The sequence below is a fragment of the Mustela putorius genome, unplaced genomic scaffold (assembly GCF_011764305.1).
Source record: "Mustela putorius furo isolate JIRA1106 unplaced genomic scaffold, ASM1176430v1.1 tig00003932_pilon_pilon_pilon:0A:0A, whole genome shotgun sequence".
NCBI lineage: Eukaryota > Metazoa > Chordata > Mammalia > Carnivora > Mustelidae > Mustela > Mustela putorius.
In genome coordinates, this window is record NW_025422077.1 from 7490974 (window position 1) to 7518959 (window position 27986).

The following is a 27986-nucleotide window of genomic DNA, read 5'->3' on the forward strand; positions in this document are numbered from 1 at the left end:
TCTCTTATTACGATGGAAATTAAGCACTTTACCTGAGTGTTAGGGACATTTGGTCTTTCCTTTTCTGTGAACTGTGTCCATGCCTTTGGTCCATTTTTCTAATGAATCGCTGGCTTTTTCCTTTTTAATATCTCAAACTTCTTTAGATAGTAGTGAGATTAGAATGGACTCATTTTCTCAACCCATTATAGAACTATAGCTTTAAAGAGTCTTTAAAAAGTTATTCATGCCACCCTCTATTCCCTGAAAACAGGAATCCCCTATTCCCAGTTCGGATCATTTAATTTAGTTTTCTTTTTTTTTTTTTTTTTTAAAGATTTTATTTACTTGACAAGAGAACAAGTAGGCTCCCTGCTCCAGGATGTGGGACTCGATCCCAGGACCCTGAGATCATGACCTGAGCCGAAGGCAGCGGCTTAACCCACTGAGCCACCCAGGCGCCCTTAATTTAGTTTTCTGACTTAAAAACTATTCCATGTTCATTATAGAAACACTGGAAGGAATTTAAAACTTCACGTTTGCACTTTGTTATACTCCTTTTCTAAGTACGTTATTTAAGGGAACACTTTCCCAGGGTGGCCACTAGGGACATTGTGGTTTGACATACATGTCTCCCAAGTTCTTTTTCCCCTTCTATTAGCCCCACTTAAAATGCATGTGGTGGAAAATGTCCTTTATGCTGTTACTATTCTGCAAAGCAAGGAAACAAGCAAAAACATGGTCATATTTAGGGACTGTGGTCTCTACAGACCTGCTGTCCTTCCTGGCATCCTGGTCATCTTAGGAAGATGAAAGCTCTGCTTATCCTATTCAGTAATTCGCCACCACCTCAAAATATTTGATGACAAAATCCTGCTGCATGCTTTCTAAATCAAGCTCCAGATCTTGGTTAAAACTGTTTTTAAACTAGAGTTAGCGGCACCATATCAGAAATGAGAACAACAAAAACTTGAACATGTTGGTGATTTACGTTAAAATTTATATTTTGAAATAAAAATGCATAACAAAAATTTACAAAACAGTCACACAGGAACACATCTCAAGATACCAGGACATGCCTTATTTACTTAGAAAAAGTTCCACAGGTAAAACAAAGAGTGGTCATTTATAAATGTCAGTTTCTTTCTTTGAGCAAGAGATAGCTCACCTTAAATGTCACGACTGCGAAACCCCTGAGGCTCGGGATGCAGCAAGGGCTCAGGACCTGCCTGAGGGAGGCCGCCTGCGGGGTTGGCCTCCATGGTGGGGGCTGCTTCCCCAGGCACCAGAGGAGAGGGGAGACTGGTAATTTCTAAGGTCCTGCGTGCCAAGGGCCTTTCATTCAATGAATGGGACATCATTATAATTACCATTTTTTGTACCTTTGACTGTAAACTTCAACAGAAAATAACACGCTTAAAAACTGTACCATAAAATGTGCTATGGTTTCTGCTGTGACTCTTAGCACCTTTGGAAAATTTCCACCTCAGAAATTTCCGAGTTGGTTAGCTCTCTTGGAGATTCCTGCCTTGGGTTGGGGGGTATCTTCCACGCACACTAGTCCATACGGAAAAACTAGCTAGCGGGCCTTTTCCCAAAGCCGGTCCAGGGCTCTGCCCTCATCACACAGGCTGTGCCCACAGTGTCTCTGCTCAGGCTCAGACCATCTTCTAATGACAGAGTGCCCAGCTGATTGATTTATTGTTTTTCGTGGCATTTCACTGGTTACTATGTAAGTTGTATTTTAGTGCATTCCTGTAGTTTCTTCAATTCACGCTGCTAGCAGCGTGATCGACAGTGTGAGGTTTTTACGTAACATCTCTTCACATATTTTGCTGGCATGTGAAGCTCAACAGATTTGGCTCAGGCACAAAGGACAGGATTTGGGTGCTGGCGGATAGCTGCATCTCTGCACCTTGCAGTTCTAACTCTGCCTACCCCCTCTTGATGTTGCATTTAGCTTAATTCCTGGCGAGAGTCAACGAGATTTGCTCACAATTCCTCTGGCAAAATAATTAGTTTCCTTTTCAATACTAAACATGACTTTTTGCAATAAAGACATGCTCAGGCCCAACATCACAAAACCATGCTCTCAGACAAATTACCAAAAAATACAATTGACTTGTCTCCAAATCCTGATTCTAAAATCAAGGTAGGTCTTTAGGACTTTGACCCTGCCCACGGAGCCCCATATTCTAGGATATATTATTCCCCATTAGCGTGTCTGTAGTTTGACAAAAATCAGAGTACATACTCTCATATAGGAGCATGTTAAGATCATTGAAATTTATAATTACAGTGTTTATCCTCTTTCGTGATTACTTAAAAATTCATAACAGCATCACTGAAACTTGTTAATTTTCAGGGCAGTTGATTTAGAAACATTTCCTCTCACGATTGTACTACTACCCATTTTTATTTATTCCTAATTAAATTCAATTTCGACTACCTGATTCTGAGTGTGAGGTAGCCTCATAGTTTTATTGCTATGAAAGTAGCAGGTTCCAAAGTACCATGTGAAGTATTCGATTAGATTAAAATGAGAGGAAAATACAGGATCAGTTAAACCATTTCCTCACTTGGCATATGAACTAAAAAAAATAAAAAATAAAAAATAAAATAAAAAAACCAAAAACACCATCCATCTTTAGTGGTAAAGATACAGTTCTTTTGTGAGCATAGACACAATACATGGAATCTGTTTCTTTCCATGAAAAGCAGAGTCAAGAGAAAAGGACTCAAATTCTGTGGCTACCTTTCGGTTAACCCGGGTAAGAATGTGCATAAACTCAAGCTTGTGAGCATACAGTTTCAGCATCGTGCAGAGTGACTGGATGAACCAGGATCCGTCCTTTGAGTTTCGCCAGGAATAGTAACCTATGAGGCAGAGTAACAACCCAAGTACCATGAGTATCTGATTTTATAGATTATGTATAATCACAAAGGTAAAAACAAGCACAAAGATCCACATGCATTACCAGCCATAAAAAGGAAATAAACACCTCCTCTTGTTTCAGGGGAGATGCTGCTGGGGGTGGGGTTGGCGTTGTGCATACACCTCTCCTTTTGGTAAGGAAAAAAGAGTGTGAACTACCTTCCCCGCTGAATCATGGCGAGCTCTCTTGTTTGGGCTTCCCTTCTCATAGAGAGGAAGAGGGAAACATGTGAAAGATGCAGGGACAAATGTGTAAGAGACACTATTTTAAGAGGCATGATGTTGCCATCAGATTACTGATTCACCCCAGACATCAACTGCTTATGTATGCACATATTTGCATGTCCTAAATTTGTCTACAAGGCATCCAGACGAAGTATGATAAAGACATTACAGAATATTCAAAAACTCCAAAAAAAGAGAACACAATGGGGACGCCTGGGTGGCTCAGTTGGTTAAGCAGCTGCCTTCGGCTCGGGTCATGATCCCAGCATCCTGGGATCGAGTCCCGCATCGGGCTCCTTGCTCGGCAGGGAGCCTGCTTCTCCCTCTGCCTCTGCCTGCCATTCTGTCTGCCTGTGCTCGCTCTCTCCCCATCTCTCTCTGATAAATAAATAAAATCTTTAAAAAAAAAAAAAAAAAGAGAACACAATGTATCCATTGTACTTTTTCTCAGATTAACTCTCGGATCTATTGCTTCTAGTTTGGAAGTGCTTTACCTGGAACTGTCTTGAGGTTAAAAAGAAATCATATTGAGCATATTTAAAAATGTAACATTCTTTAAATATACATTTGTCCTCTGTTTCCAAACTTTGTGTCACCCCGAGTTAGCTGTGTAATAAATAAATTGCACAATCAATCGATACTTATTTATAGGAGGACAGGTACAACACAACCGCAATAATATGGAGTAACCGATTTCTTTTCTCCCCATTCCACTCTACCCTCTCACACACTATTCAGGTTTATTTTTATTATTTCCCATCTTCCGAGGAATTCCTGGAAAATGTGACAATACAGCACATACTATACCGTATCATAAGATTACAATTCATCCCCTATATTACAATATACAATATTGTATTGTATATTATAATATCTGGCATTAAGTTCATGGAGGACACTGTGGATTTATGCTTTCTTATTTTTTTAATTTTAATTTTTTATTTTTTAAGATGATTTATTTATTTGGTAGACAGAGATCACAAGTAGGCAGAGAGGCAGGTGGGGGGGCGGGGGGGCGGGAAGCAGGCTCCCGGCTGAGCAAAGTGGGGAGGGGGCTCAATCCCATGACCCTGGGATCATGACCTGAGCCAAAGACAGGCTTCAACCCACTGGGCCACCCAGGTGCCCCTCTTATTTTATTTTTAATACGTTCAGTTAGACAATATACAGTACATCATTAGTTTTTGATGTAGTGTTCAACGATCCATTAGTTGAACGTAACACCCAGTGCCCATCACAATACGTGCCCTCCGTCATGCCCAACACCCGGTTACCCCATCCTCCCACTTTCTTATAAGTGCACACCTTCCAGCCGAACTTTGCTTAAAGATGACTTTCTGACACTTCTGTTACCTTAAAATACAGACCCCTTAGCTGCTTATGAATGTGAAAACCTTGGAAACCTTTGGAACACTTGCTCTGTGTTTAGACTCTCCAGGTAACGTCTGTTATCGGTAACTGTCTTACCAGGGGCCGTGGAATAGGCATACAGGAAGTCTGCTTCAACTGGTATTTTCTGACAGGCCATGTCGTCCTCGGCGCCACTGTCCGTCTCAATACCGCAGTCCAGGTCTGTGCCTCGGCAGGCCTAGCAGTTAGAAAATAAGCATTTAAGGGCGCCTGCATGGCTCAGTTGGTTAAGCTTTTGACTCTTGATCTCAGGTCTTGTCCTCAAGGTCGTGAGTTCAGGCCCCCATGCTGGGTGTGGACTACTTAAAAAAAATTTATTAAAAACCATTATGTGTATATACATATAATTGTTATTTCTAAGAAATGTAAATGCTGGGTAAACATGGATGTTAAATGAGGAATCTTTTTGATTCAAGTCTAAAAGGAATATTTATTCTCTATCTTGTAAGTGATAGTTTAAATGAATAAAAAAGTTAAAGTAGTTCAGTAGCTTCAGGGGAAAAAAATAAATCCATTGGCAAATCCACAAAAGAGCAAATTAATCCCTGATTAATCCTCAATAACTAAGTTGTTTCGGTATAAATTACCTGAATAATGAAAAGTTTGGGTTTTCCAGTCAGACTTCGACAGTAATCCCCTCTGAAGAAACCTGTTAGTTTTTTCAGGTCAACAGGTCCATTGGTTCCAAAAATTATTCCTTCATCCCCATGGCTTAGAAGGACACAAACAAAACTGCTCCTTTTGCTATGATCTTCTTTAGAGACTGGAAAAATGTTTACAAGTAAGGAAAATAAACATAAAAAACAACTCAACTTCATTCACCCATCAAGTTTAAATACCATCGTATTTAAACTGTATAGGAGGAAGATGAAGAAACTTGAGGACAGAACTGAGAGATCATCAAAACCCACCTTGGGGCAGTCGACATACTTCAAACCATGTTAGGGAGGTAGCATGAGTAACTTTTACTTTATGTATATAAAATGTGTGATTATACAGAATATGGTGCCCCAGTTCTCATGCCTTATTATTATAATTATAGCTATCCCATAATATAAAACTGGACAATAAAGGGGGGGTCATCATTCTTTTAATTATTTCTTACCACTGTCCATTAATTCCAAAATTTCTTCGCATGTGAGATCATTTTTATTCCTGACTTCATATTTCAAGTTCGTGAATGTTTCCCGGAGGTTTGCTGCATCTACATCTGTACCAGACCGAGGTGCCATTCCTTGAAAACAGAAAGGATTACTTATAACTGCATTAAAAAAAATAATAATTCCTCTGAAATAAACTATTCAGCAAGTCACACAATCCACAATAAAATCTTTTCAACTGCTAAGAAAATTCAATGACTTTGATCTAACACACAGTCTCTTTAGTTTCTTAGCATATAAGACACTTCATAACATAAGCTGAATCAGTGCTATGGTCAGAAGGATATCTTTCACAGCTGCTTAGATAGTGAAAAACACAACTGAAATGCTTAACAAGAGAAGTTCGGTTAAATAAATTATGATTCACTTACATAATGGACTACTGTGTTGCCATTAACATTTCTGTAGACATGACACAGCTCAGTCGGTTGAGTGTCTGACTCTCAATTTTGGCTCATGTCATGATCTCAGGGATGTGGGATCAAGCACTGCAGTGGGTTCCAAGCTCAGCCCAGAGTCTACCTGGGATTCTCTCTCTCCTTCTGCCCCTCCCCTGATCTCTCCCTCCCTCTCTCTCTCTCTCTATGTCTCTCAAATAAATAAATCTTTAAAAAAAAATTTCCATAGACAAAATTTGCCATGGGAAATGGTCATTGTATTAAAAAACCCTGTAAAACAGGATCCTACTTTTGTGTAAGAAAAAATGCTATATATAACAATACACACATCTCACACATTCAGAGGAACTGCATTTTTTTAGGTTCCCAACAATTTTAAGATCCATTACTACTTTAATATGCTTCCAGAAAAAACAAACAAACAAAAAAAAAAAAAAAACCACAAACCACTACCACATTAATCTTATTCACCAGGCATCCTGCTATGAGTAATTTCCTTCAACCCTTCCAAACACCAGTGTGACAGTGACTGTGACCAGCTTCACTTGGACAGATGTGGGAGAGGGAGCAAAGAGAAGTTCAGGAACTTGTTGAAAGTAATAAGGCTAGCGTCAGTCCTGTACCCAGGGGTTCTGGGCTTCAGGTTCTCCTTTAGAGTACTCTCCACATAAATGGACAGACTGACTATACAATGTGCTCAGATCTAAAAATGGCAAAGTGTTAGAGAAGACACACCTTAGAAATGAGTAAATTATAACATGTATTAATACAAAAAAAATAGTCAATGCCTATGCCCACAAAATACTGTTGATAGAGCATCTCTGAGTAGTGTGACTATGAGTGACTTTAATGCTTTTTCTTTTATTAATCTGTAGTTTCTGAAATTTGTATTATGGCCATAGGTAATTTTTGTAAAATTAAAATAAGCCCATCAAACTTTTGACTTTGGAGAGGATGACGACACCATGCAACTATGTGACAAAGAGACTGAATTCTGGTCCTGGGTTGTGAGCCATTTATTTATTTGTTTGTTTGTTTATTTTAAAAGATTTTATTTATTTATTTGACAGACAAAGAGATCACAAGTAGGCAGAGAGGCAGGCAGAGAGAGAGGAAGGGAAGCAGGCTCCCCGCTGAGCAGAGCACCTGACGTGGGGCTCGATCCCAGAACCCTAGGATCACGACCCAAGTCGAAGGCAGAGGCTTTAACTCACTGTGCCACGCAGGCGCCCCATGAGCCATTTAACAGTAGAACAGAAAACACAAGACTATCAGGAGAGCACTGTGAGTACCTGACCGTCACATTTCAAAGCAGAAGAAGAGCTCATTCGATTGCTAAAGTTAGACTCCTGGATTAAGTAATTTGTGGTTATGGCTGTTAAAGAATAGGCTCCACAGTGTAAAATTCTACAGGAAGTGGGCATTATAACTAGCAACGTGATGTAGAGTATCTGATGGTTGAAGGTGGCATCTCAACTTACAGCCAAAAGCAATACAAAGACTTTCGTTCAGATTCAGACACCTACTTTTCCCACTACTCCTTCCTCATAACTATTCTAACACCAAGTTCTGCTTATCGTTCCAGGGCAACCTGGATTCTTCTGGCCATTTTCACCACCAGCCCAACAGAAGGCCTCCTAAATTGGATCTGGTCCTTCCAATTTCTTTAATTAAAAATTAAGTCTAATGTGATCGATATGCCGATTCAAAGAATTATCACAGCATCAATATAAATATAAAAAATAAGAAATGGAGAAACAGCCCAAATGTCCATTCATAGGATAAATTATGCAAATTAAGCAAATGGAATACTATATAATAATTAAAAGATCTGATAATTATATAGCAACGTGAAAAATGCTTACATTACATTAAGTGGAACAAGCAGAATACAACTCTGCTTACGTATTATGAATCAAATTAAGCTTTGAAAGAAACTCTCAGGAAAAAAAAGAATCAACATCCAGATTTTAATGAACTTTCTGGGATTATAAGAGATTTGATGGTTTATATTCTCTAAATATATATATATATATATATTCTGAACCATATCAGTAGAGTCACACCCAGTAGAGAGACTGAGAAGAGAGATTTAGTGATCAGGCCATGGGGAACTTAAGAAAGCAGTTTCTGCAGAGGTAGAAAACAGAAAAGAGATTCAAGAGGGATGGAGAGAAGTGAAGATGGCAAGCTTACAGCCCATATTTTCAAAAATTTAGAAGAGATAAAAATCAGATCATAGCTTAAAAGGAAGCAAGGTGAAAGAAAGGTCTCTTTAAGATGGGGTTCTGTCATTTTTGTGGGGGGAAAGGAAAAAGTCAATAGAGCAAATGAAGATACAAAGAAGTAAAGCAGTGCTTCACTGGAAGGAGGTGGACTCAGAGTTCAGACTGCGGGGTTGGGGCGTGGTCAGGCACACACCAAGGCCACGTCCCAGCTCTGCTACTAAACGATCTGTGTGAACTCTGTGTCAGAATTTTAACCTTTCAGCATCTAACTGTGGTTATTTTTCTGAATTGTTGCAAAAATTAAACGAGATAATACCTATGAGGTGCCTCACACAGTTCTGGGAAAGAAAAATATACTGCTCCTTATTTGTTGCAATCTTTCTGTTAGAATGAAAGAGGGAGCAGGAGGATAAAGAAGCAAGAGTTCTACAGAATTTGGGGCAGGAGAGCCAACATACAGATGGGAAGCTAGCTGTTGGAAGAGGGAGAAATTCTGATAATGGGCGGAAGATCAAGAGTTCGTGATGGACTATGTGTATACTTTGTGGCTATTCTGTGTTATCATTTACTAACGAATAACATCAGTTCTATTTTTTATATTATACCAAACGTAAATGGTACAATATTTGAAGAGGACTAAAAATTATGTTAGGGTACATACCAGTACTTCTATGAAAGTTCTTATTATTAATTATTATACATAAACCCATTTCAGGATAATCCATTTTATAACTGTTGTCCAAGGACATTCCAGAGTCCACTGATTTGCTTCCATGTAAGATCTTTCTGTTTGGAAATCAAAAAACAGTTAACAAAGGTAGAAATGATCGATGCTGCTGTTCACAGTAATACAAATTTTATAACACATAAGAACAGTTCACATTTGTTGAAAGAATGTCAGGCTTTGTACTATAGGCCTTTCCTGATTTAAATTTCATGAGAAACCATTTCACAGATGTGGAAATGCATACCCCGAGGCTCAGTGCTGACGGTGACACAGACACTGTCAGAGCCAAGGGTGAGCACACCTGTCAGACTTCAGAGTTCAGGCTTTTACTCTCTGCATTTTAAGTTTTCCTCTAAATTTTTATAAAATTTCACCAAATGTATTTTATAGTTTAAAATTCTTAAATTTCTTATAGCTTGTGAGATATTTATGTCTCAAGGTAAGAGTAAGATCTTAAAAATACCCTGAAAATGAGAAGAAACTGAAAAAATGCAAATACATCTCAAAGCATGTTATTTTTCACCATTCCTAAATTGTTCTTTAAACACTATGAGCTGAACAAATTAACAGTTAATACACAGATCACTGTTGTAAAGAATTGGAAATAGTTGTCTACAGGTCACTTATCCAAAAACCTGTTATCTAGACCATGATCAAAAAACTTTTTTTTCAAAAAAGCCAAACATTAAGTATTTGAGATTTGCAGGTCGTACAGTCTCTGTTGAAGCAGCTACTCCATTCTACTGGTGAAAGTAGCCCAGGACGACATGTAAAGGAATGTGTGTGGCTATGTCCCAATAAAACTTGACCAAAATAGACGGCAGGCCTGACCTCTGATCTAGTCCAAGGATCAGGACACATCAGGTCTAGGGGCACCAAACATCAACACCTCAAGTCCACGTCCTCATGCATTTAACCTGAGAGTATTTCAGATTATATACACTTCTACAAACATTGTTGGGAAAAGATTAAAATAGTAAATTAAAGCAGTCGAGGTCAGAAACAACTATATTTAGCGAACAGTGAAGATCCCCACATTTTACGGGTGAGAAAATTTATGCTCAGAAAGCCAAGTGACTTGTTGAAAATCATATAAATGGTGGATCCCAGAACTGTAATTCCCCTCCACCCCTGCTGCCTCCTTAGGAGGGAGGGCTCCTCTACCATCAACAGGATAGCTGCATGGGGAGGGGGACATGCCTGACGCAGAGCAGACTCAAAAGCCGAGGAACACGAGCATAACTTATCATCGGATTGAAACAGACCTAAATCTGTTTTGGGATCCTGTGCAATTTGCTATTAAATTATATTCTGTATGATATGAAAAGGTAGGAAACCTTTTAAGTCACTTAAAAAGGTTTAAAGAATAAATAAAAGACCCCAAACTTTCTAAAATGAGATTGTATTTCAAAAGTTTAGTTTCTGGGGCGCCTGGGTGGCTCAGTGGGTTAAGCCTCTGCCTTCGGCTCAGCTCATGATCTCAGGGTCCTGGGATTTATCCCCGCATTGGGCTCTCTGCTTGGTGGGGAGCCTGCTTCCTCCTCGCTCTCTCTGCCTGCCTCTCTGCCTACTTGCGATCTCTGTCGTCAAATAAATAAAATCTTTAAAAAAATTTTTAAAAAAGTTTAGTTTCTAATAAATCTCTTCAGTTAAGCAGACACTGCTAAATCATTATTGGTAACCTGGTGATTGTTCTGTAATACTTTTGTTTAGTATGAAGATCACTAAATAATTCCTGTGATTTTTGTCCAAAATAATAATACCGGATCTCAGAAGAAACTTTCAGATTTCAAAGTTCCACAGGGGATCCCAAGTGGATAATGACATGAATTACATTAACGGTGTTTACATCTGATCTTTTTCCTTTCTCCATCTTCTGGTTATGGGAAGCATTAATAAGCAAACTACTAGAAAGAGGAAGACAGAAAAACAGACAGGGCAAGATCATCTAAAAGCAGGCAGTTCTTCCCCAGACTCAGAACTGGCATTTCATTTTAGTTTTAAAACTCATAAATAGGGATGTCTGGGTGGCTCAGTTGGTTAAATGCCTGCCTTCGGCTCAGGTCATGATCTTGGGGTCCCGGGATCGAGCCCCATGTCAGGCTCCTTGCTCAGCAGGGAGCCTGCTTTTCCCTCTGCCTGCTGCTCCCCCTGCTTGGGCTCTCTCTGGCAAATAAATAAATAAAATCTTTAAAGAAAAAGAACAACTCATAAATAAACAGAAAGCCAAAAAATCTCCTCCAAACACAAAAGCTGTCATCCTATAGACAGATTTTGGGAGGCACAGAAGAATTGCAAGCTCTGCCTCTCCTAAGGCATCCTTCTGCAGGTTGGGGATTCTGACTATGGGGCAGGCGCTGTACCTCATCGTGCCCTGTGCCCTCCCCACAGTATCATGAAAGTTTGGTTTGAAAGACGAGATTCATGGAGGATAAGTTAACATGAGCAAAAGCCACGCAGCTGCCAAGGGAGATGTCAGCTGGTTCTCTCGAGTTTGAAAGCCCTTTCTGCTTCCCCGTTCCTTCAAGTCTGCTGTATCACCTACACATCTTTCCTTCATTATAAAGGATAGAAATAGAATATTTTTCTATTAGAAATATATTATAGAATAGATTAGAATAGATATATATAGAATATAGAGTATATATAGAATATATAATCGAATATGTAACATAATAGAATATATAGGAATATATTATAGAATAGAATATACCCAATAGAAATACTCACGTTTCTGAATTTTTAATGGATTTTGCATCCACCGTGTGTTCACTGTTCTCCATGGATACTTCTAACTGGAATATAAAAAAGACAGGAGTTAATCTGTCATTAGAAGACCACGGCATTATATTAATTATTCCAATGCTATATATGGACATTTTACCACTGGTATTACCACTCCTGGCTCAGCTTCTCCTCTCTTGTTAAAGGTTTTTGGGGGTCAAACCGGAGGGCTATAATCCTTTCTAAAAGTATGTGCAATGTAGTCCATTTCTTTCTCTTCTCTTTTTTAAACTGAGCTATGAACTTCATTTAGTGCACAGGTAAGAAGCACACAGCTTGATAAATATTTACATTTATCCACTCCCACCATATCAAGATACAGATTGCAATTTGTTTCTCTCACAACAGATCAGGTCAATCATTGCTAAGAATTTAGTCTTCCAAGGCAGCACAGTCGAGACGAAACCCGGAAACTTCCCATCACAATGGTATATAGCTCACATGCTACTATGCTACAAAGCTTTAGATTCTCAAAAGACACAGCACCAGGAAGTCCAAACTTCCATGTAATCTTTACTCTGAAACTGGGCTTGAGAATTCCACCTACTCATCTAGGGCGGCAGAATGGCCAGGGAAACCTAGAATAAAGAACTAAAGTTTCTGCTTTCAATCTTCCATCAGACAATTCCAGTGGACCTGACACGGTGAGCGAGTCCTTATGATCGGAGCAGCTGGCACCCACGGAGGACTTATTAGACAGCAGGCACTGTGCTAGGCATCTCATCTTTCCTCTTCCCACCACTCCTGAGAGTCAGGAAACCCCATTTCTAGTGATTAAATGACTCTGTCCACAGTCACAGAGCTAAGTGACTCAGGCCCTCTCCTTCCCACTCTGCTCTGCTGCCTCTGAAGAAGCCAGTTCCTTACTACTTGTCTTCTGGAGTTCTCCCATGTCTTCTCTGGCCTTCCAGAAGTAAACGTACTTCCCATGGCAATCTGCCTCCCTAAATGAAGAAAAGAGAAAAACAGACCCCCAAATTCTTGACTTTCTCCAGCCTCTAGAAGCCCTGGCAACCGCAAAAATACAAATCAAAATACAACTTTAACCTGACTTGCATACTAAGATCAGAAATCGTAAAATAATATAAAAGCCCATCAATAGGTCTCAGCCAACCACAAAAGCCTTTACAGAAAGTCCTAGCATTCCTCACCACTTTTAAATTAAAAAAAAAAAAAATTATGATACATAAATCTACCATCTTAACTATTTTAAGTATATAACTCAGTAACATTAAGTACAGTTACATTAGTGTAGGCTATCACCATCATCCATCTCTAGAACTTACTTTTTCATCATCCCAAACTGAAAATCCCTACCAAACCCACCCTTTTCCAAGCCCAAAGCTAAGGACACCTCTTCTGTTCTCCAAAGCTAATTTCATTCCTGCCTTCTCCCCAAATACCGTGTGAACCTATGGTTAGAAAAGATGGAGACAAGAATATGGAAGAAAGGAAGTGCGACCATTTCAATTCAACCACAGAGGAGAGCAGTGTTTTACTTCCTCTCAAAGCCAGTCTTTCTTTTGCTTTTCTAACAAAGACTCTTTGCTTTTCTACCATCTTGTTTCCTATAGGCTTCTAGAAAACCAAGGGAGGATGGTGAATATAACCTTAGTGAGCACATGCTTTGTAACAGGTATCACTGTAGGCACCAAGACAGAGTGGAAGACAAGACAAAGTTCTTACCTTCAATTTTCATCCTAGAAAGGAAGAATAATTATAGATTCATAGTAAGATTTCTGACACTAATTGGGACAATGAAGAAAAGAAAATGGAGCCATTCATGGAGAGACTGGAAGTATAAGCTACTTTAGCTAAGCTGGTTGAGGAAGTCATCTCTCGGGTAATGTTTATATCAAGACTTAAATGACACAGAAGTTGTCTTTGCTGGGAAGGACCAAGAAGTACAAAGTCCCTGAAAAAGTTTGGGGTACTCATGGTACAGAACAAAGACCATTTTGACCAGTGCATGGTAAAAGAAGGGAAGGCATAAAAAGAGATGAAGTAGGGAAGGTGAGATCACATAGGGCCCTCAGGAGCCAAGAGCGGCTTTGGTTTTATTCTGGTTGCAAGGAAAAACCATTGGTGTGTTTTAAGCAGAGGTGGGACGGCATGCTTTAAAAAGATCTCTCTGGCTGCTGAGTGGAGAATCAACTGTAGAAGATTGGGGTAGAGGCACACAGGCCAATGGAAAGCCTTACAGAATAGTTCTAGAAAGAGATGATGGTGGCTTAGATTAGAGCTGATCACTGGATATATGTAGTTAAGAGTCTGGAACTCAGGGAGAGATCAGCACTGGAGATACACAGGGCACTCTCCTATTTACAAGGCCAGCCTGAGACTAAGAAAGATGACTGAAATGAGGAGGGAGGTGAGTGGGGAGGAGTCAGATGAATGCTGTATACCAAAGCATGCAGAAGTCTTTCAAGGAATGTTCCATGCTTTAAATTTTGCTAAGAGTTCAAGTCAGTTGAGGACAGACCATTGGCTTTGGCAAGAAGGTCATGGGTTTAGTGGGGATTATGAGGAAAAAATTGTCTAACACCTGGAAATGGGCAAAAGTAATTATTGTATAGCATTTCAGTGTGGTGCTGGGAATGGTCTAGAAGAATCTTGAGGATTCGCTGACTTTATAGCCTGTCCTTTTTTTTTTTTTAAGTTCTTATTTAAATTCTAGTTAGTTAACATAGAAAGTAATATTGGTACCAGCAGTAGAATGTGGCGATCAATCACTTACATACAACACCCTGTGCTCATCCCAAGTGCCCTCATTAATACCCATATGCATTTAGCCACCCCTTCCCCACCTCCCCACCAGCAACCCTTCTGTTCTCTATAGTTAAGACTCTTATGATTTGCTTCCCTCTCTTTTTCCACCCTTCCTCCATATCTTGTTTCTTAAATTTCACGTTTGAGTGGAATCATGGTATTTGTCTTTCTGACTTATTTTGCTTAGCATAATACACTGTAACTCATCCACATCGTTGCAAAAGGCAAGATTTTATTCTTTTTGATGGCTGAGTAATATTCCATTGTGAGTATATATGGGTGTTTGTGTGTGTTCACACATAGCGTATCTTCTTTGTCCATTCATCAGTTGATGGACATTTGTGCTCTTTCCATAATTTGGTTATTGTTGATAATGCAGGTGCCCCTTCTAATCAGTATGTTTGTATCCTTTGGGTAAATATCTAGTAGTGCAATTGCTGGGTCATAGGGTAGTTCTATTTTTAACTTTCTGAGGAACCTCCATACTGTTTTCCAGAGTGGCTGTACCAGTTTGCATTCCTATCAACAGTGTTAAGATGGTTCCTCTTTCTCTGAATCCTTGTCAACACCAGTTGTTTCCTGTATTGTAATTTTAGCCACTCTGCAGGTGTGAGGTGGTACCTCATCTTGGTTTTGATTTGTATTTCTCTGATGGCTGTGGTTGAGCATCTTTTCATGTGTCTGTTAGCCATCTGAATGTCTTTTTACGAAAAATGTCTATTCATGTCTTCGGTCCATTTCTTAAGTGGATTATTTGGTTTTTTGGCTGTTGAGTTTGATAAGCTCCTTACAGATTTTGGTTACTAACTCTTTATCTGACCTTGTAATGAGTAGGTTATTTTACAACTCTGTAGGAAATTAAGTCATAGAAAATGGATAGCCATGCTAATGGTTCTTGCCTATAGCAACAAAAATGAATTATGTCTTTCAATGATACTGATTTTTGACCTATAGAAAAATGACCCTTCCAAATTATGTTTCACTGCCCTGTAGGATATTAACCAGTTCTGCCTCTATTAGCAAATTCATCTCAGTATACCTAACCATCTGTTTGCTCTTCTAATTCTCCTTTGAACTGGTCTTAGTCTCTTACTGGTTCTATTATTAATTAAATAAAGTACCTGAAACATATTTATTCTACATTTACACAACAGCCAAGTGTCACAATTTTCAAACATTATAGTTTAAAAGGATCAATGTTCTGGCACTGGGTTAGGGAGAAAATGGGAGAACAAAAAGGAGTAAAGAGAACACAAGTGAGCAAGCAGTTGTGCAGGGAAGGGGGAAAGAGAAATGGCATAGGAGCTGGAGGGGGACGAGAGGTAGAGATTTCTTGCTTTGTTTGGTTTTGAAGACGGGCCATGGAAGGCTTGCTTTCGTGCTGATGAGAATGATCTGTGTAAAGTGAGAAATTAATAAGGCAAGAGGAGAGAAAGTTCCTGAAGGGGTGAAGGATTTGCAGATCTCTCACCTGTGGGGAGGCCTTAGTCTCAGCTAAGAACAAGTAAGGGTTCATCCCCCCAAAGGCAGAAGGAGGGCAAAGTATTGGGGCACATGTGGAAGGAGGGCGAATGTGAGGCAAGAACGATGAGGTACTTCTTATAAGATCGCTTCTATTTTCTCTATATTTAGAAGATAAACTCTGAGACAAGAATCCCAAAATGTCCAAGGTGTACTTTCGTGTATATTTACCCATGTATTATAAACAAGTAATACCAAAAACCAATCACATACAATGCTAGCAGGGGTGTGGGAGATCGGCATTCTCATACACTACTACAAGGGGCATACATTGGTATTATCTCTTGAGAACATCTTGCTATGTCCTCCTATCCCTCAAAAAAAACTTAGAAGTTTTGATCTGGTAAAATTACACTTCTAAGAACATAGCCTAGAAAAAATAACCCCAGGGAGTGGGAAGAGGAGGGCAAGGGAAGGAGGGGAGAGAAGAACATTGAGAATTGAGAATAATTATGTTGTGGTATATCCATACATTAGTTAAAACAGCTAGAAAACTTTTTTAAAGAACTAAATTATGCAGGAAATGCAGGTTATAAAGTTTTATATGCTCAGTGGGTTAATATCTCAGGGTCCTAATCGGGCTCTCTGCTCAGCAGGGAGCCTGCTTCCCTCTCTCTCTCTGGCTGCCTCTCTGCCTACTTGTGATTTCTCTCTGTCAAATAAATAAATCTTTAAAAAAAAAATAAAGTTTTATAAAATAATATAATCTCAATTTTCTATACAAGAAAAGACCCAAAGTAATTATCCAGCATCTTCACACATTAACCTATCATCCAACAGTGGCTATCTCTGGGTGATGGGATTACTGGCTATATTATTTACTCCTTGATATTTTCCTGTATTTTCTATGACATCTATTTTTTTTAACCTAGAAAATAGTAACAAGGTTTATCTTATAAAATAATATCTATAGGCAGGGATAGATTGCATCAACCAGGATTGTGTGGTCAATTTCAACCTTCAGCCCTGCTTCAAGAATGACAAAAACAGGGGACTGCTACTACTATGAAAGTAGCAATCTTTTCTTGGCTGCTCTGTACCATGTTCTAGTCTCCCTCTTTTTCTTTCTTTTTCTGTTTCACACATACCACAAACATAGATTAAGTACAAGAAACCTCAAACATTCTTAAACCATAAATATAGAGCCCAATTGCCCCATGCATGCCATTTCTAACTGGGCAGACTATAATGCAAAACAATTATCCATCCATGATTGAAAAAACAAAGTTGTGGTTAAGTTGATGAAATGAGAGAAAAGCTACAGAGTGGCTAACAATTTCAAACCAGAGGCAAATACATAGTAAGTGATTTATTGTTATTATATTACAATCCATAAGAAAATAATATTATCTATGTTTCAAGACTTTATGGCCAGCCTGTAGTAAATCTGGAATGGGTGGCTCAGTGGGTTAAGCCTCTGCCTTCGGCTCAGGTCATGATCTCAGGGTCCTGGGATCGAGCCCCACGTTGGGCTCTCTGCTCAGCAGGGAGCCTGCTTCCCCCTCCCTCTCTGCCTGCCTCTCTGTCTACTTGTGATCTCTCTATCAAATAAATAAAAATAAAATCTTAAAAAAAAAAAAACAGAATGGGAAAGAAGACAATAAAAATGGAAATGTCTACAGCTGAACCTAGAGCTCCTGCCATGTCCTTTCCGGCCCCAGTTTGCTTCAAATTGGCCCTGCGAATGGGTTTTCCAAACTTAGGATACACAGTATGTGTTCAGGACCCCCTAAAAGCTGATGGGTTCCCACATATGATTGAGGCCTTTAAGATCTCACGTTAAACACTCCTGCAAACAGTGCCACAATTCTTAGACGGAAATACTAACTTCTACCAACCTTTTATCTCTTGCCAACAATAAAGCTATGGGATGAAACTATGTTACCCTTATAGAAACTTTAAATTTAAATAGTGCTCTGCTTTCCAGAGTTTTAAAATATTTGGCTTTTTGGCTCATATCAATGTTAAGATTTCACCTAAACAGTAGGTGATTTTTAAGTACTCACTTCCTTTTCATACATTTACTGAACTTTAACCAAGTCACTTTTAATAGTTAAAGAAAGTTTCATACAGATCAAGCCTAATACAAGTAATTGTAATTTAATGATATTTGATATTAGGCATGAGATGGACGATTTTGTTTCAGTAAGGCAGTTGGTGGCTGGAAGGAAAAAATATGAATTCTTTAGAATGGGATTTAAAAAGTGTCTTATACTATTTGATAAGGACTTCTCAGGAACACACACTATGATGAATTTCATTGCTTTCTTTATCAGTACCTGAACCATATATATTGCAACAGGACCAGCTGACCTTCGTATATTATCACAAATTTACGTGGTGGTAAATAAAATCCCCATTGCATCAGACATGTGCACATTTAGTCTCTTCTTGTCACCATCTGCTTTTTCCACATGGAAACACCACATCCACACTCTTGGGAGAAAGAGCTTTGGTTCTTGCAGAACTTGTCACACTTAGCATTACGTCACCTCCATTAGCTAATGCCAGGCTGAATACAAATTATACTGGGGATGGTGATCTCATCTTAGAAGGATAAAAAAATGATCCCTCAAGGGAAATATTTAACACTCTCAGTGATCACAGGACTTTAAGTTCTTAGAACACTTTCATTTGACAAAACATAAGTGGGAAAACATACCAAAAGCGTCCAAAAAATATATCCTAGCACAGCAATGAAATTATCACTGATTCTCCATTACTGATATATGTAATTCTTTCTATCAACTCAGGATGCTGCTGATAATAAAATACATTTCCAAACATATATTAGATCCTGGAGAAATTGTAATAGACCAACTGGCATTAGATGGCAATTAGAACTTGGGTCTTAGACTTACTTTCCTAGTTCCTAGACCCCTTTAATGCTTGCCACTGAAGCTGCTACAAACAGTCAGATCTTCAAAAACAAAAACAAAAACAAAAAAAGGTTGTCGGTATAAATGTATGGCCACTCTAAAATAGGTATTTAAACATTTTATGCTGTTTTCATAAACAAGTGAAAAGTCATCATGTTTTCCTATTTATATTCTAGTTAGCCGACTAAAGAGACCATTGTATATTGCAATAATGCAGTAAAGCAGGATAAATGATCTACAGTGAAGGCAGCAGAATGAAAATTAATTTCTAAAACTGAAATTTTGATATCAAGTTATAAAGTGTTAAAATTAAGAAGCCCACAAAACCCTGTTATTATAAACGAACAGTTTGAAAGTGTGCCTATGGTAGAGATTTCAAAATAAGACTTTAGATGAGTAAAGTTTGCCAGATTCTACTCTTCTAACTTGTCACACAGCAGTAGCCTATTCCTAGGGCCAGTCCTAAAAGGAAGCTGAGGCAAAGGATAACGCCTGGTTTGAAATCTCCAAACGTGACATCAGAATGAATACTGCTCACTTATGAATCATCTATCATGGATCATGGGACTATCTAAAAAAAAAAAAAAATTATGAGTAAAGATTTACCAAAACACATAGCCAAAGAAATGGCCAAAGAATCACAATGCCTTATGTGATTTGAGGGTTGTGTACAAGTGTCATGTACAAACAGCTCCTCTTGATGCTGGCTCGTCTGGGCTAGCCTCTGAGCCAAAAGGTACTTTTACTTATTTAGGTACACATTTATTATTTACTCAGGTCTTTCTGGCTAGTCCTCAAACCGGGATCTGTCTGCCTTGAGAGGGCAGACGCCCACTCTTCCACAAGACTAGGGTAATCCTCTCCAGAGTTTCAAGGAAGGAAACTAAAATCCATAACCTAAAAGCTCTCATTAAGATGAGACAGAGAACAAAAAGAACATGACAGAAACTGACAGCAGAGATACTGAAATAGTAAACGCACTTACTCTAATTAATGAACAAAATAGGAATGACAGTTATGGTGTTTTTGATACCATTGGGTAATCTTCTAAAAGTCAAATATCTGGTTTCATGTTATTAAGATATTTTCTATATGCCTGTAAAGTCAAAGTGAAGCCTATCCATTATGACTTCTGGGAAGGCTATAATTTTGCCAAGAGTTTGAGAAACATCAGGATTGTATTTATGACCTATTAGAAGGGACCTATTAGAGGGGCACCTGGGTGGCTCAGTGGGTTAAAGCCTCTGCCTTCAGCTCCGGTCATGATCCCAGAGTCCTAGGATCACTCCTCTCCCTCTGTCTGCCTCTCTGCCTCCTTGTGATCTCTGTCTGTCAAATAAATAAATAAAATCTTTTTTTTTTTTTAAAGGACCTATTAGAGAGGACAAAGTCTCAAAAGCACTCAACATACCCAGATTTAGTAACTTAAACAGAAAGAACGGACTTCTCACAATAGTTTGGATAAGAACAGATTTCAGCTGTAATGTACTAGAGGTTTTATTGAAATTCATTCCCATCTGGTCTTTGAATTTCTCTGGGGAATTTTAAGAATCACCAAATTGGACATTGCCATTAGACCTGGTAGTAAATCTCTTAATATTTACTTTGTAATTAAGGTGAAAACACACTGAGCATCAAGTAAAATAAAACAGAGTAAACTAAACTAAGTTCAGTTGTGCCGGACAAACAGATCAAACCATTCTTTCCTTTTCTCTGGAAGGGCCCCAGGACCAGGAAGACAGGCTCGAATTGTTTCCCCACTGTTCAAAGTCATATATTGTATAAAATAAATATAGAACGAAGGATCTTGGATGCCATTTATAAAAATTACAACCTACAGAGTCTCCTCCCTGGCTGCTCAGAACCACTCCTCTGCAGAAGCACATTCCGGTTTACAACCACTGGATTAAAGAAACCCTGCCTGCCAGGGAAGGTCTGAAACTGGGAAAAGTCAGAGTCGGTAGTCAGTAGTATTTATTCATTTGTCACTGGCACTGTCATAATTTACTGAACTGTGTGCAGAGCACTGCAGTAAACCTGTGTATGGAGTTGTGGTTGGAGCCAAGGAGCCTGTCCCTGTGTGGGACTCACACCTGGACTCCCTTATTCAGCTCCACAAGGCAGCTGCCAGACAGTGCTCAGTAGGGATCAGAGAAGTTTATCTTACTCTACACTAATTCAGAAGCTCTATAAGCAATATGCAGGCAAGAACAAAATAGGCAGAGAAGTAACATTATCTAGCTACAAAGCATAGTCAACAGACATCTCATTTTATCCCAATAACCCTGTGAGGTGTGTATATCTGATTTATGCCTAACTTATGAATGAGCTAGTAAGTGGCAGCCTTGGGACTTGGCCTTGAGTGTTCTGACAACAAAATACCTACCTGTTCCCCTCCACTACATTTGTTACATGTGTACAAAACATTATCTAACAGTCTAAGAATTCCCACCTCTTTGTTGGGGCGCAAAAACCAGTGCTTCCCCGATTTGAGGCAGAGTTTAAAGATCTAATAGTAGACACCAAAATTGTTTTAAAGCCATACATGAAAATAAAGACTGCCTTTTAGCTCTGGAGGGGGATGAAGCAGTAGATTGTGTGAAATTGGTTTTGAAAGCAAAACAGTAAAGAAATACTGTAACTGCCTATATCAGGTAACATGTCAGTTTCTTAGGCAGGAAGCAAGGCCCTTTTTAAAGAGCAAAAGCAAATCTGATTTAATTAGGTTCTTTTAACTGTGAACAGATTTTATTGCCACACTCCAGTAATTGTTCATTAAAACACATTCTAACTTTCAAAGCCTTTTTTTTTTTTTGCAAAAGAGCAAAGCAAAACCAAAGCTCAAACATCAGGTGGTGATAGGGAAGACTTAAGCTTTACAGTCATTCTTGGAGATCATGTAACTCCAACACAAAGTGGCTGAGCACCACCTTCCTTAGCACCTGTTACTATCTTGCAAATTCACATTGTCACAGTGACTCCATATTTCACTTCTACCATTTCTTTCTAATTCTCATCTCTTAATTATAATTTGCTAAGTAAACCCAAAATAGGTTTATGTTTTCTAGATAGGGCATAATTATTAAAAAGCATAATATTGTAGTGTGGGTATTACTTATGCCAGGCCATATATATATATATATATATATATATATGGAGAAAAACAACAAGATAACAAGATAAATATAGTCCCTCATGGAATTTGCTTACAAACTATTAGGGAAGATAATAGATAAGCAACTGCAAAGGACATGCCATTTGCTTTTTATGAAATGTAGGATGCAAAAGGAACTCATAATAGAAGACTTAACCTTGAAGTACTTAATGAGAACAGAAACATAAGTGGGAGTTCCTCAAGTGAAAGTGATGCAATGAAGGGAAAGAGGGAATGCAGAGTGTTCCAGGCAGAGACTAGGTCTGAAGATCAGCCTGGCTGTTCAGTAAATGAAATGGTGATATAAAGAAAGATAAAACAAGGGAGGGGACTAAGGCGCCAACCTATGCTTGGCTTTGTTAGCCTTGTTAAAGGGTTGGAGTTTGTCCTATGCCCAAAGGAGCAGCCTTCTAGAATTCTATTTTATAAAGATCATTCAGCTTGCGCTGTGAAGAATGGAATGGAGGGTAGGGGGAAGGGTCTGGAACTATGGAGGCCAGTAAGGAGGCTGCTGTAGCTAGCTAAGAGCCTAGGGTGGTTCTCAAAAATGGAGAAGAGTGGACAGAGCTCATCAATATTTAGGAGGTCCTGGTGGCTTGATGGCTAATTGGGGAAGGAACAGGGAGGGAGAGGTAGCTGAGAACGCTCATTTTGGGCTTGGATGCCACTTACTGAGTACAGGGACAGGGGCAACTACTGACTGCATGGCTTTAGAACAGACCCACCGAAATCAAGAGGGAGGAGGGTTGGGAAAGGCAGCCTTTTCAACATGGCCTGAGGGGACTTTAAAGCAGCTCCCAGGTGACTTTGGCAACAGATACATAATCACAGGGAAGAGCTGCAAGGAATTATGGAAGCCTGCGGGTCTGAAAAGGAAATGGAATTCAGTGCTTGGAATTTACTTCTCTGGAAAACTGAGTCACACAATCAGCCCGAAAAAATCTAGGCCCGAGACAGAGAAAGCAGCAGAGACCAAGCCCTCTTCCAGTAATAGGAGGATCAGTCCGCGACTCTCAGCAGCACCAGGCTCGCCTCCCGCCCTCTCGAGACTCCGTTTTTTTTGGCGCGGGTCATCCGCTCCTCTTTTCCCGACCCAATATCAGCCCAAGGTCCCAGCCACCCTCACTTCTCAAGCATCCCGCTGCGTCGGCTCCACCTCCAACCTCCTACCACCCGGCCCCGGCGCCCCCCACCCTCACCCCAGGCCCCCGGGACCAGACTCTTCTGCAACCCAGCCTCGACGCTCCCGGCCCGGCCTCTCAATCCTCCAGTCCTCCGGGCTCCGTATCTCCAGCCAGATCTCCGTTTCTCGGCCTCCACATCCCCTGGCCTCGCCCACCCCCTCGGGTGTCTCGCTAAGCAGGCTTCGGTGCACGTTCTCGCACCCGTCGTGGTGCCATAACAAAGGATCCGCTGCACCGACCGTGCCCACGTCCTCCTCCCCGGAGCAGCTGCAGGCCGGGGCAAGTCGCCGGGGCGGGCGCAGAGCTTGGGAGGATGGAGGGAGCGGGCCCAGGGCTCCCTCGGCGGGAAGGGCCGCGGCGGGAAGGGCCGATGGCAGCACTCACCGCACAGCCTCCAAACAGCAGCCGCGTACGGATTCCTCTCGCACTCGTTAGGCTTCCTAAACCGCAGCCTCAGCCCGCAGCCCTAAAAGGTGTACTCCTGGGAGGCCCCGCCCCTAGGCCCGCCCCTAGGCCCCGCCCCGGGCCCGCTCCCTCCTTCTCGCTCGGGAGACTTGTTCCTCCAGCCCTTGCGCTCTCCCGCTCCCACCCACCCATGCTGCTCCCTCATAGGCCCGGCGTACTCTCCTCCCCGGCCCCCCGCCTGCCATATGCCTCTCCCTCATAGGCCCCGGCGCCCCTACGCCGCTCCTTCATAGGCCTGAGTGTTCCTTCCTGTCGGCCCGCTCACCCCGCGCTGTGGCCTCGCCCTCGCGCCTGGTTTGAAGGCTGGTCCCGCCTGCTGCCCCCGAGGACCGGCGGGTTTCCGCTCGTGGCGCGGGGTTCTGAAAGTAGGAGGGACGCCTGAACGCTCCGCGAGACCCAGGGAGCAGAGAGGAGGGAGTCAGAGGCGGGCCTGACGCCCGCTCCGACCTCCCGGAGGTAGGGGAGCAGGTCGCGACCCGCGCTGGTCCTCTGTACTTCCCCTGTGGTGCCGAGGCCTTTCCTTCGCTCACCCCCCAGTTCCCTGCCCCTCAGTCCTCCTTCCCTGCGCTCAGTATTTCCCCGCCTGTTCTGGTTCACGAGCTGTGTTCAGACCCTGATGCAAACAATGCGTCGTTTTCGCAGAGTGTTATCAATACAATCGAGCACCAAATTCTGCATCCAGCTTCGGGAGGGTCAGGACATCCTTCGAAGTCGGGGACCCCACGTTAGCAGCTAGCCTGCCCCCAGCATTTCTGCCTGTCCGGGTGTACGTCAGGGGTGTAGTCTGCCCATAAATAGACGTCGTGTGTGTGCGTGTGTGTGTGTGTGTATATATATATATATGCCTTATAGATGTACAGCAGCCCTTTGAAGTGCTCAGTACCTTTTTCGCAGTACATTTTCTTATTTTTCTCCTTCCAACAACTCCTGGAGGTCCGAATCCCAATCCCCACGCGGGTTTAAGAGAGTTAACTCATTTGCGCTTAACGAAAGCAGAATTACCTGAGTTCGATTTGCATCTCGAGAACACCTGGGCCTTTCTTCATCCCTCCCAAATTGAGAGAGGACCAGTGTTCGGCAGGCGCTTTTTCTGCTGCAGTAAAACTGGAGACCAGGACCCTCTCCGAACCCTACCAGTGGTTTCGGGCACAGTTCTTCATAGGGAGTGTGGTCGCACACGCCCTGTCACCCCGCTGGGGTGCCCACACCCCTTCCAGTGCTAAGCTCTCTTACCAAAACGATACTTCAGTGAAGGCAGCAGCAGCGGTTTTCTGTTTTCCTGTAGATTGTACTAATCAGTCTAGTTGAGACTTCATTATAGTAAAAGGGTTGGCTAGAGGCAGCGTCTTCTGACTGAAGTCAGTAATTTCTTTTCACAGAATTGTCGCAGAGGTGGTGGACTTTGATCTGGGCCTCGAAGAGGAAGAATTTGAGAAAAGCAGGCAAGGCCTTCCAGGTAAGAGAAATAGGTGGTGGTACTGGGTCAGGGACAGGATGTGATCCTCGCTGAACCATAAGAAATAAAATGATTAAGTGGTTTCGATTCTGGGGAGACTGTAAAGTGGCTTACAATTTGGTCTAGATTCTCGAGGGAGTTTGGACTTCTTGGGGGTAAACTGAAGTGTGAATTGAGTGATTTTCTGAATCATTAATTAGGGTCGCTATGGAAAGTTACAAGTCAGGTTTTAAGGGTGACTAGTGTGGCAGAGAGGCTGTTTGGATGGGGATCCTGTGGGGATGGTAGAAAGGGGGAACTGGAAAAGAACAATAGGTCATTGTATGTTTTCTTATCCCTTACAGGAGATTTTTGGGAAATTATGAGTTACTTCTGTTCAAGCATTGAGAGGCAAAATGACCAAAGTGGAAAAGGTGAATGTACTAATTTGGAATGTACTCTTAAGTAGCAATATTATTATAAGTGAATTTTAATCACATACTTTATTATGAATATTCCAGCAGTGGGAGAAATAGTATAAATGTATTCCAAGAGGCCATTAAGGATTATGTTAAGAAAATATTGCCAGGGGCACTGGGGTGGCTCAGTCGGTAGAGTGTCTGCCGTCGGCTCAGGTTGTGATCCTGGGGTCCTGGGATCGAGCCCCACATCTGGCTCTCCGCTCAGCTTAGAGTCTGCCTCTCCCTCTTCCTCCGTGACCTCTCTTTCACTTTCTCTCAAATAAAATAAAAAAAAAAGAAAAAGAAAAAGAAACTATTGTCAAATGCCAGAACACAACTAAATATTGAAACTGGAACATACATTCCAGAAAGCACAAAATACTGATAAATCTGTTCTCAGGACAGAGGGAACAAGGGTTGACTTGTGATAGACAAAAGAGGAAGGAAGTTTTCCCTAGAGGCCAGGAATCATGAAGCATGGGCCATCTACTACAGCTGTTCCTGAGGTTCAGGCCATCAGGTATCTGAGCTGGGCATATCTAGGCATAAACCTAGGGAAACCAGGGCTACTGAGGTTGGCTGTCTGTGTCATCGCTCTACCTCCTTCTCTCTGCCTCTTCTCCCACTACAGTTCCTATAAAAGGACTAAGCCAATCTTTTTTCTAGCCTGACCACCTTTAGTTGTAAAGTCAGTATGGACCATGATTGAATGCAGTGTTAAGAAATAACACCGTGGGCAGGTGGGGAAGGGGGGCACCTGGTTGGCTGAGTAGGTAGAGCCCATGATTCTTGATCCTTTGGTGTGAGTTCAAGCCCCACATTGGACATGGAGTTTAATTTAAGAAAGTAAGGAAGGAAGAACGAGAAAAGAAAAAGAAAAGGAAGGAAAGAAATTAACTAACATTGTGGTGCATTGTGAAGAAATAAACAATAGAGTTCTTAAACCTACTATTTTAAAAAAACAACAACTATTTTTCTTTCTTTCTTTTCTTTTTGTTAACAACAAATATTTTTCTTTGGAACTTGGAAATTTACCAAAAATAGTTAACAGCTCCTGTGTGCAAAGGGGTTTTTGATGTACAGTTATATAAAAGAAGGACAACAGTCCTTCCCCACCAGGAATTAAAAGCATTTCCAAAATGGTGACATATTTCTCATCCCAAGGGATAGGGATGAGGAATATGATAGTCCAAAACCAGAATGCCAGATGCCTTTCTCGTCTCCATTTCCTTTTTCTTAGGTCATTCAGCACTCCTGCTTCAGTAGTCCAGCCCCCAGCTGTCTTCTGACCCTCAACCCAGCTGTTAACATTTTTTTTTTTTATAAGGGAGAGAGTGGGGAGAAGTGGAAGGACTCTCTCATTTTTTTTTTTTTAAAGATTTTATTTATTTGTTTGACAGAGATCACAAGTAGGCAGAGAGGCAGGCAGAGAGAGAGAGGAGGAAGCAGGCTCCCTGCCGAGCAGAGAGCCCGATGTGGGATTCGATCCCAGGATTCCGAGACCATGACCCGAGCCGAAGGCAGCGGCCCAACCCACTGAGCCACCCAGGCGCCCCAGCTGTTAACATTTTTGAACTGTTCAGACAACATGAGAGCATAACATATATTGAATTCTTCTTTTTCCTTTGTTGTCATTGTGGTTTCTTTGGTCCAGGAAGCGTCAGACTGGTTTTCCACTGTGTCTCCCTGACTTTCATGTATGGCTTCCTTCCCATGGTATATCAGTATTTTTACCAAATCAAAAGTTTTCTGGATGTCCATGTCACTAAGTGTGAACATCCACATGGTTATTCTGTCAGTTATACTGATAAGATACTAGAGCTATAAATCCTATCTAATTGCATTGTGTTAATTTTTTTTTTAAGATTTTATTTATTTGACACAGAGAGAGACAGCGAGAGAGGGAACACAAGCAGGGGGAGTGGGAGAGGGAGAAGCAGGCTTCCTGCTGAGCAGAGAGCCCAATATGTAGGGCTTGATCCCAGGGCCCTGGGGTCATGATCTGAGCCGAAGGCAGACGCTGAACCACCCAGGTGCCCCCGTATTTATTTCTTCATTAAGTAATCATTGTGCTTTATTAAAAGTTAATACATTTCATAGAAGAAAGTCAGTTTCTCACTTAGGTTGTCAGAATGTGGAGGATTTTTATCAGTATGCGAAGCAGATTAAAATAAACCAAATACTCAGGATCTAGCAGTCTGGAGTCCTATGTCATTTTGCATTGAAAAAAGCCGTTTCATTAAAAATTTTCCAGCTCTTCCATCCAGTGAAA

General features: G+C 41.0%; 2 protein-coding genes and 1 long non-coding RNA gene across 5 annotated transcripts in view; 2 read left to right on the forward strand and 1 right to left on the reverse strand.

Annotated features, from left to right (window-relative positions):
- Positions 1-7910, forward strand: part of LOC106006322 — a 49513-nt gene extending 41603 nt beyond the window's left edge. Inside the window, exon 3 of the long non-coding RNA XR_001180303.2 lies at positions 7693-7910. This is a non-coding gene — a long non-coding RNA (uncharacterized LOC106006322). The remainder of the gene's footprint in view (positions 1-7692) is intronic.
- On the reverse strand, positions 959-23874 carry CASP3 (caspase 3). Its single transcript, XM_004757721.3, has 7 exons — positions 23738-23874; positions 11793-11857; positions 8997-9121; positions 5655-5783; positions 5137-5312; positions 4607-4727; positions 959-2856 (listed from the first exon to the last, which is right to left on the reverse strand). Exons 2-7 carry the CDS (start codon positions 11843-11845, stop codon positions 2627-2629), a joined length of 834 nt encoding a protein of 277 aa, XP_004757778.1. The 5' UTR covers positions 11846-11857; positions 23738-23874; the 3' UTR covers positions 959-2626.
- Positions 23875-24004: 130 nt separating this feature from the next.
- The window catches only part of PRIMPOL (primase and DNA directed polymerase), a 52067-nt gene continuing 48085 nt past the window's right edge, over positions 24005-27986 (forward strand). For 2 of the 3 annotated variants that reach the window (XM_004757723.3, XM_013058982.2), the window contains exons 1-3: positions 24005-24274; positions 25198-25274; positions 25619-25687. The gene's annotated coding sequence lies outside the window, so the exon portion shown is untranslated. The remainder of the gene's footprint in view (positions 24275-25197; positions 25275-25618; positions 25688-27986) is intronic. The other variant, XM_004757722.3, reaches the window with a different exon arrangement.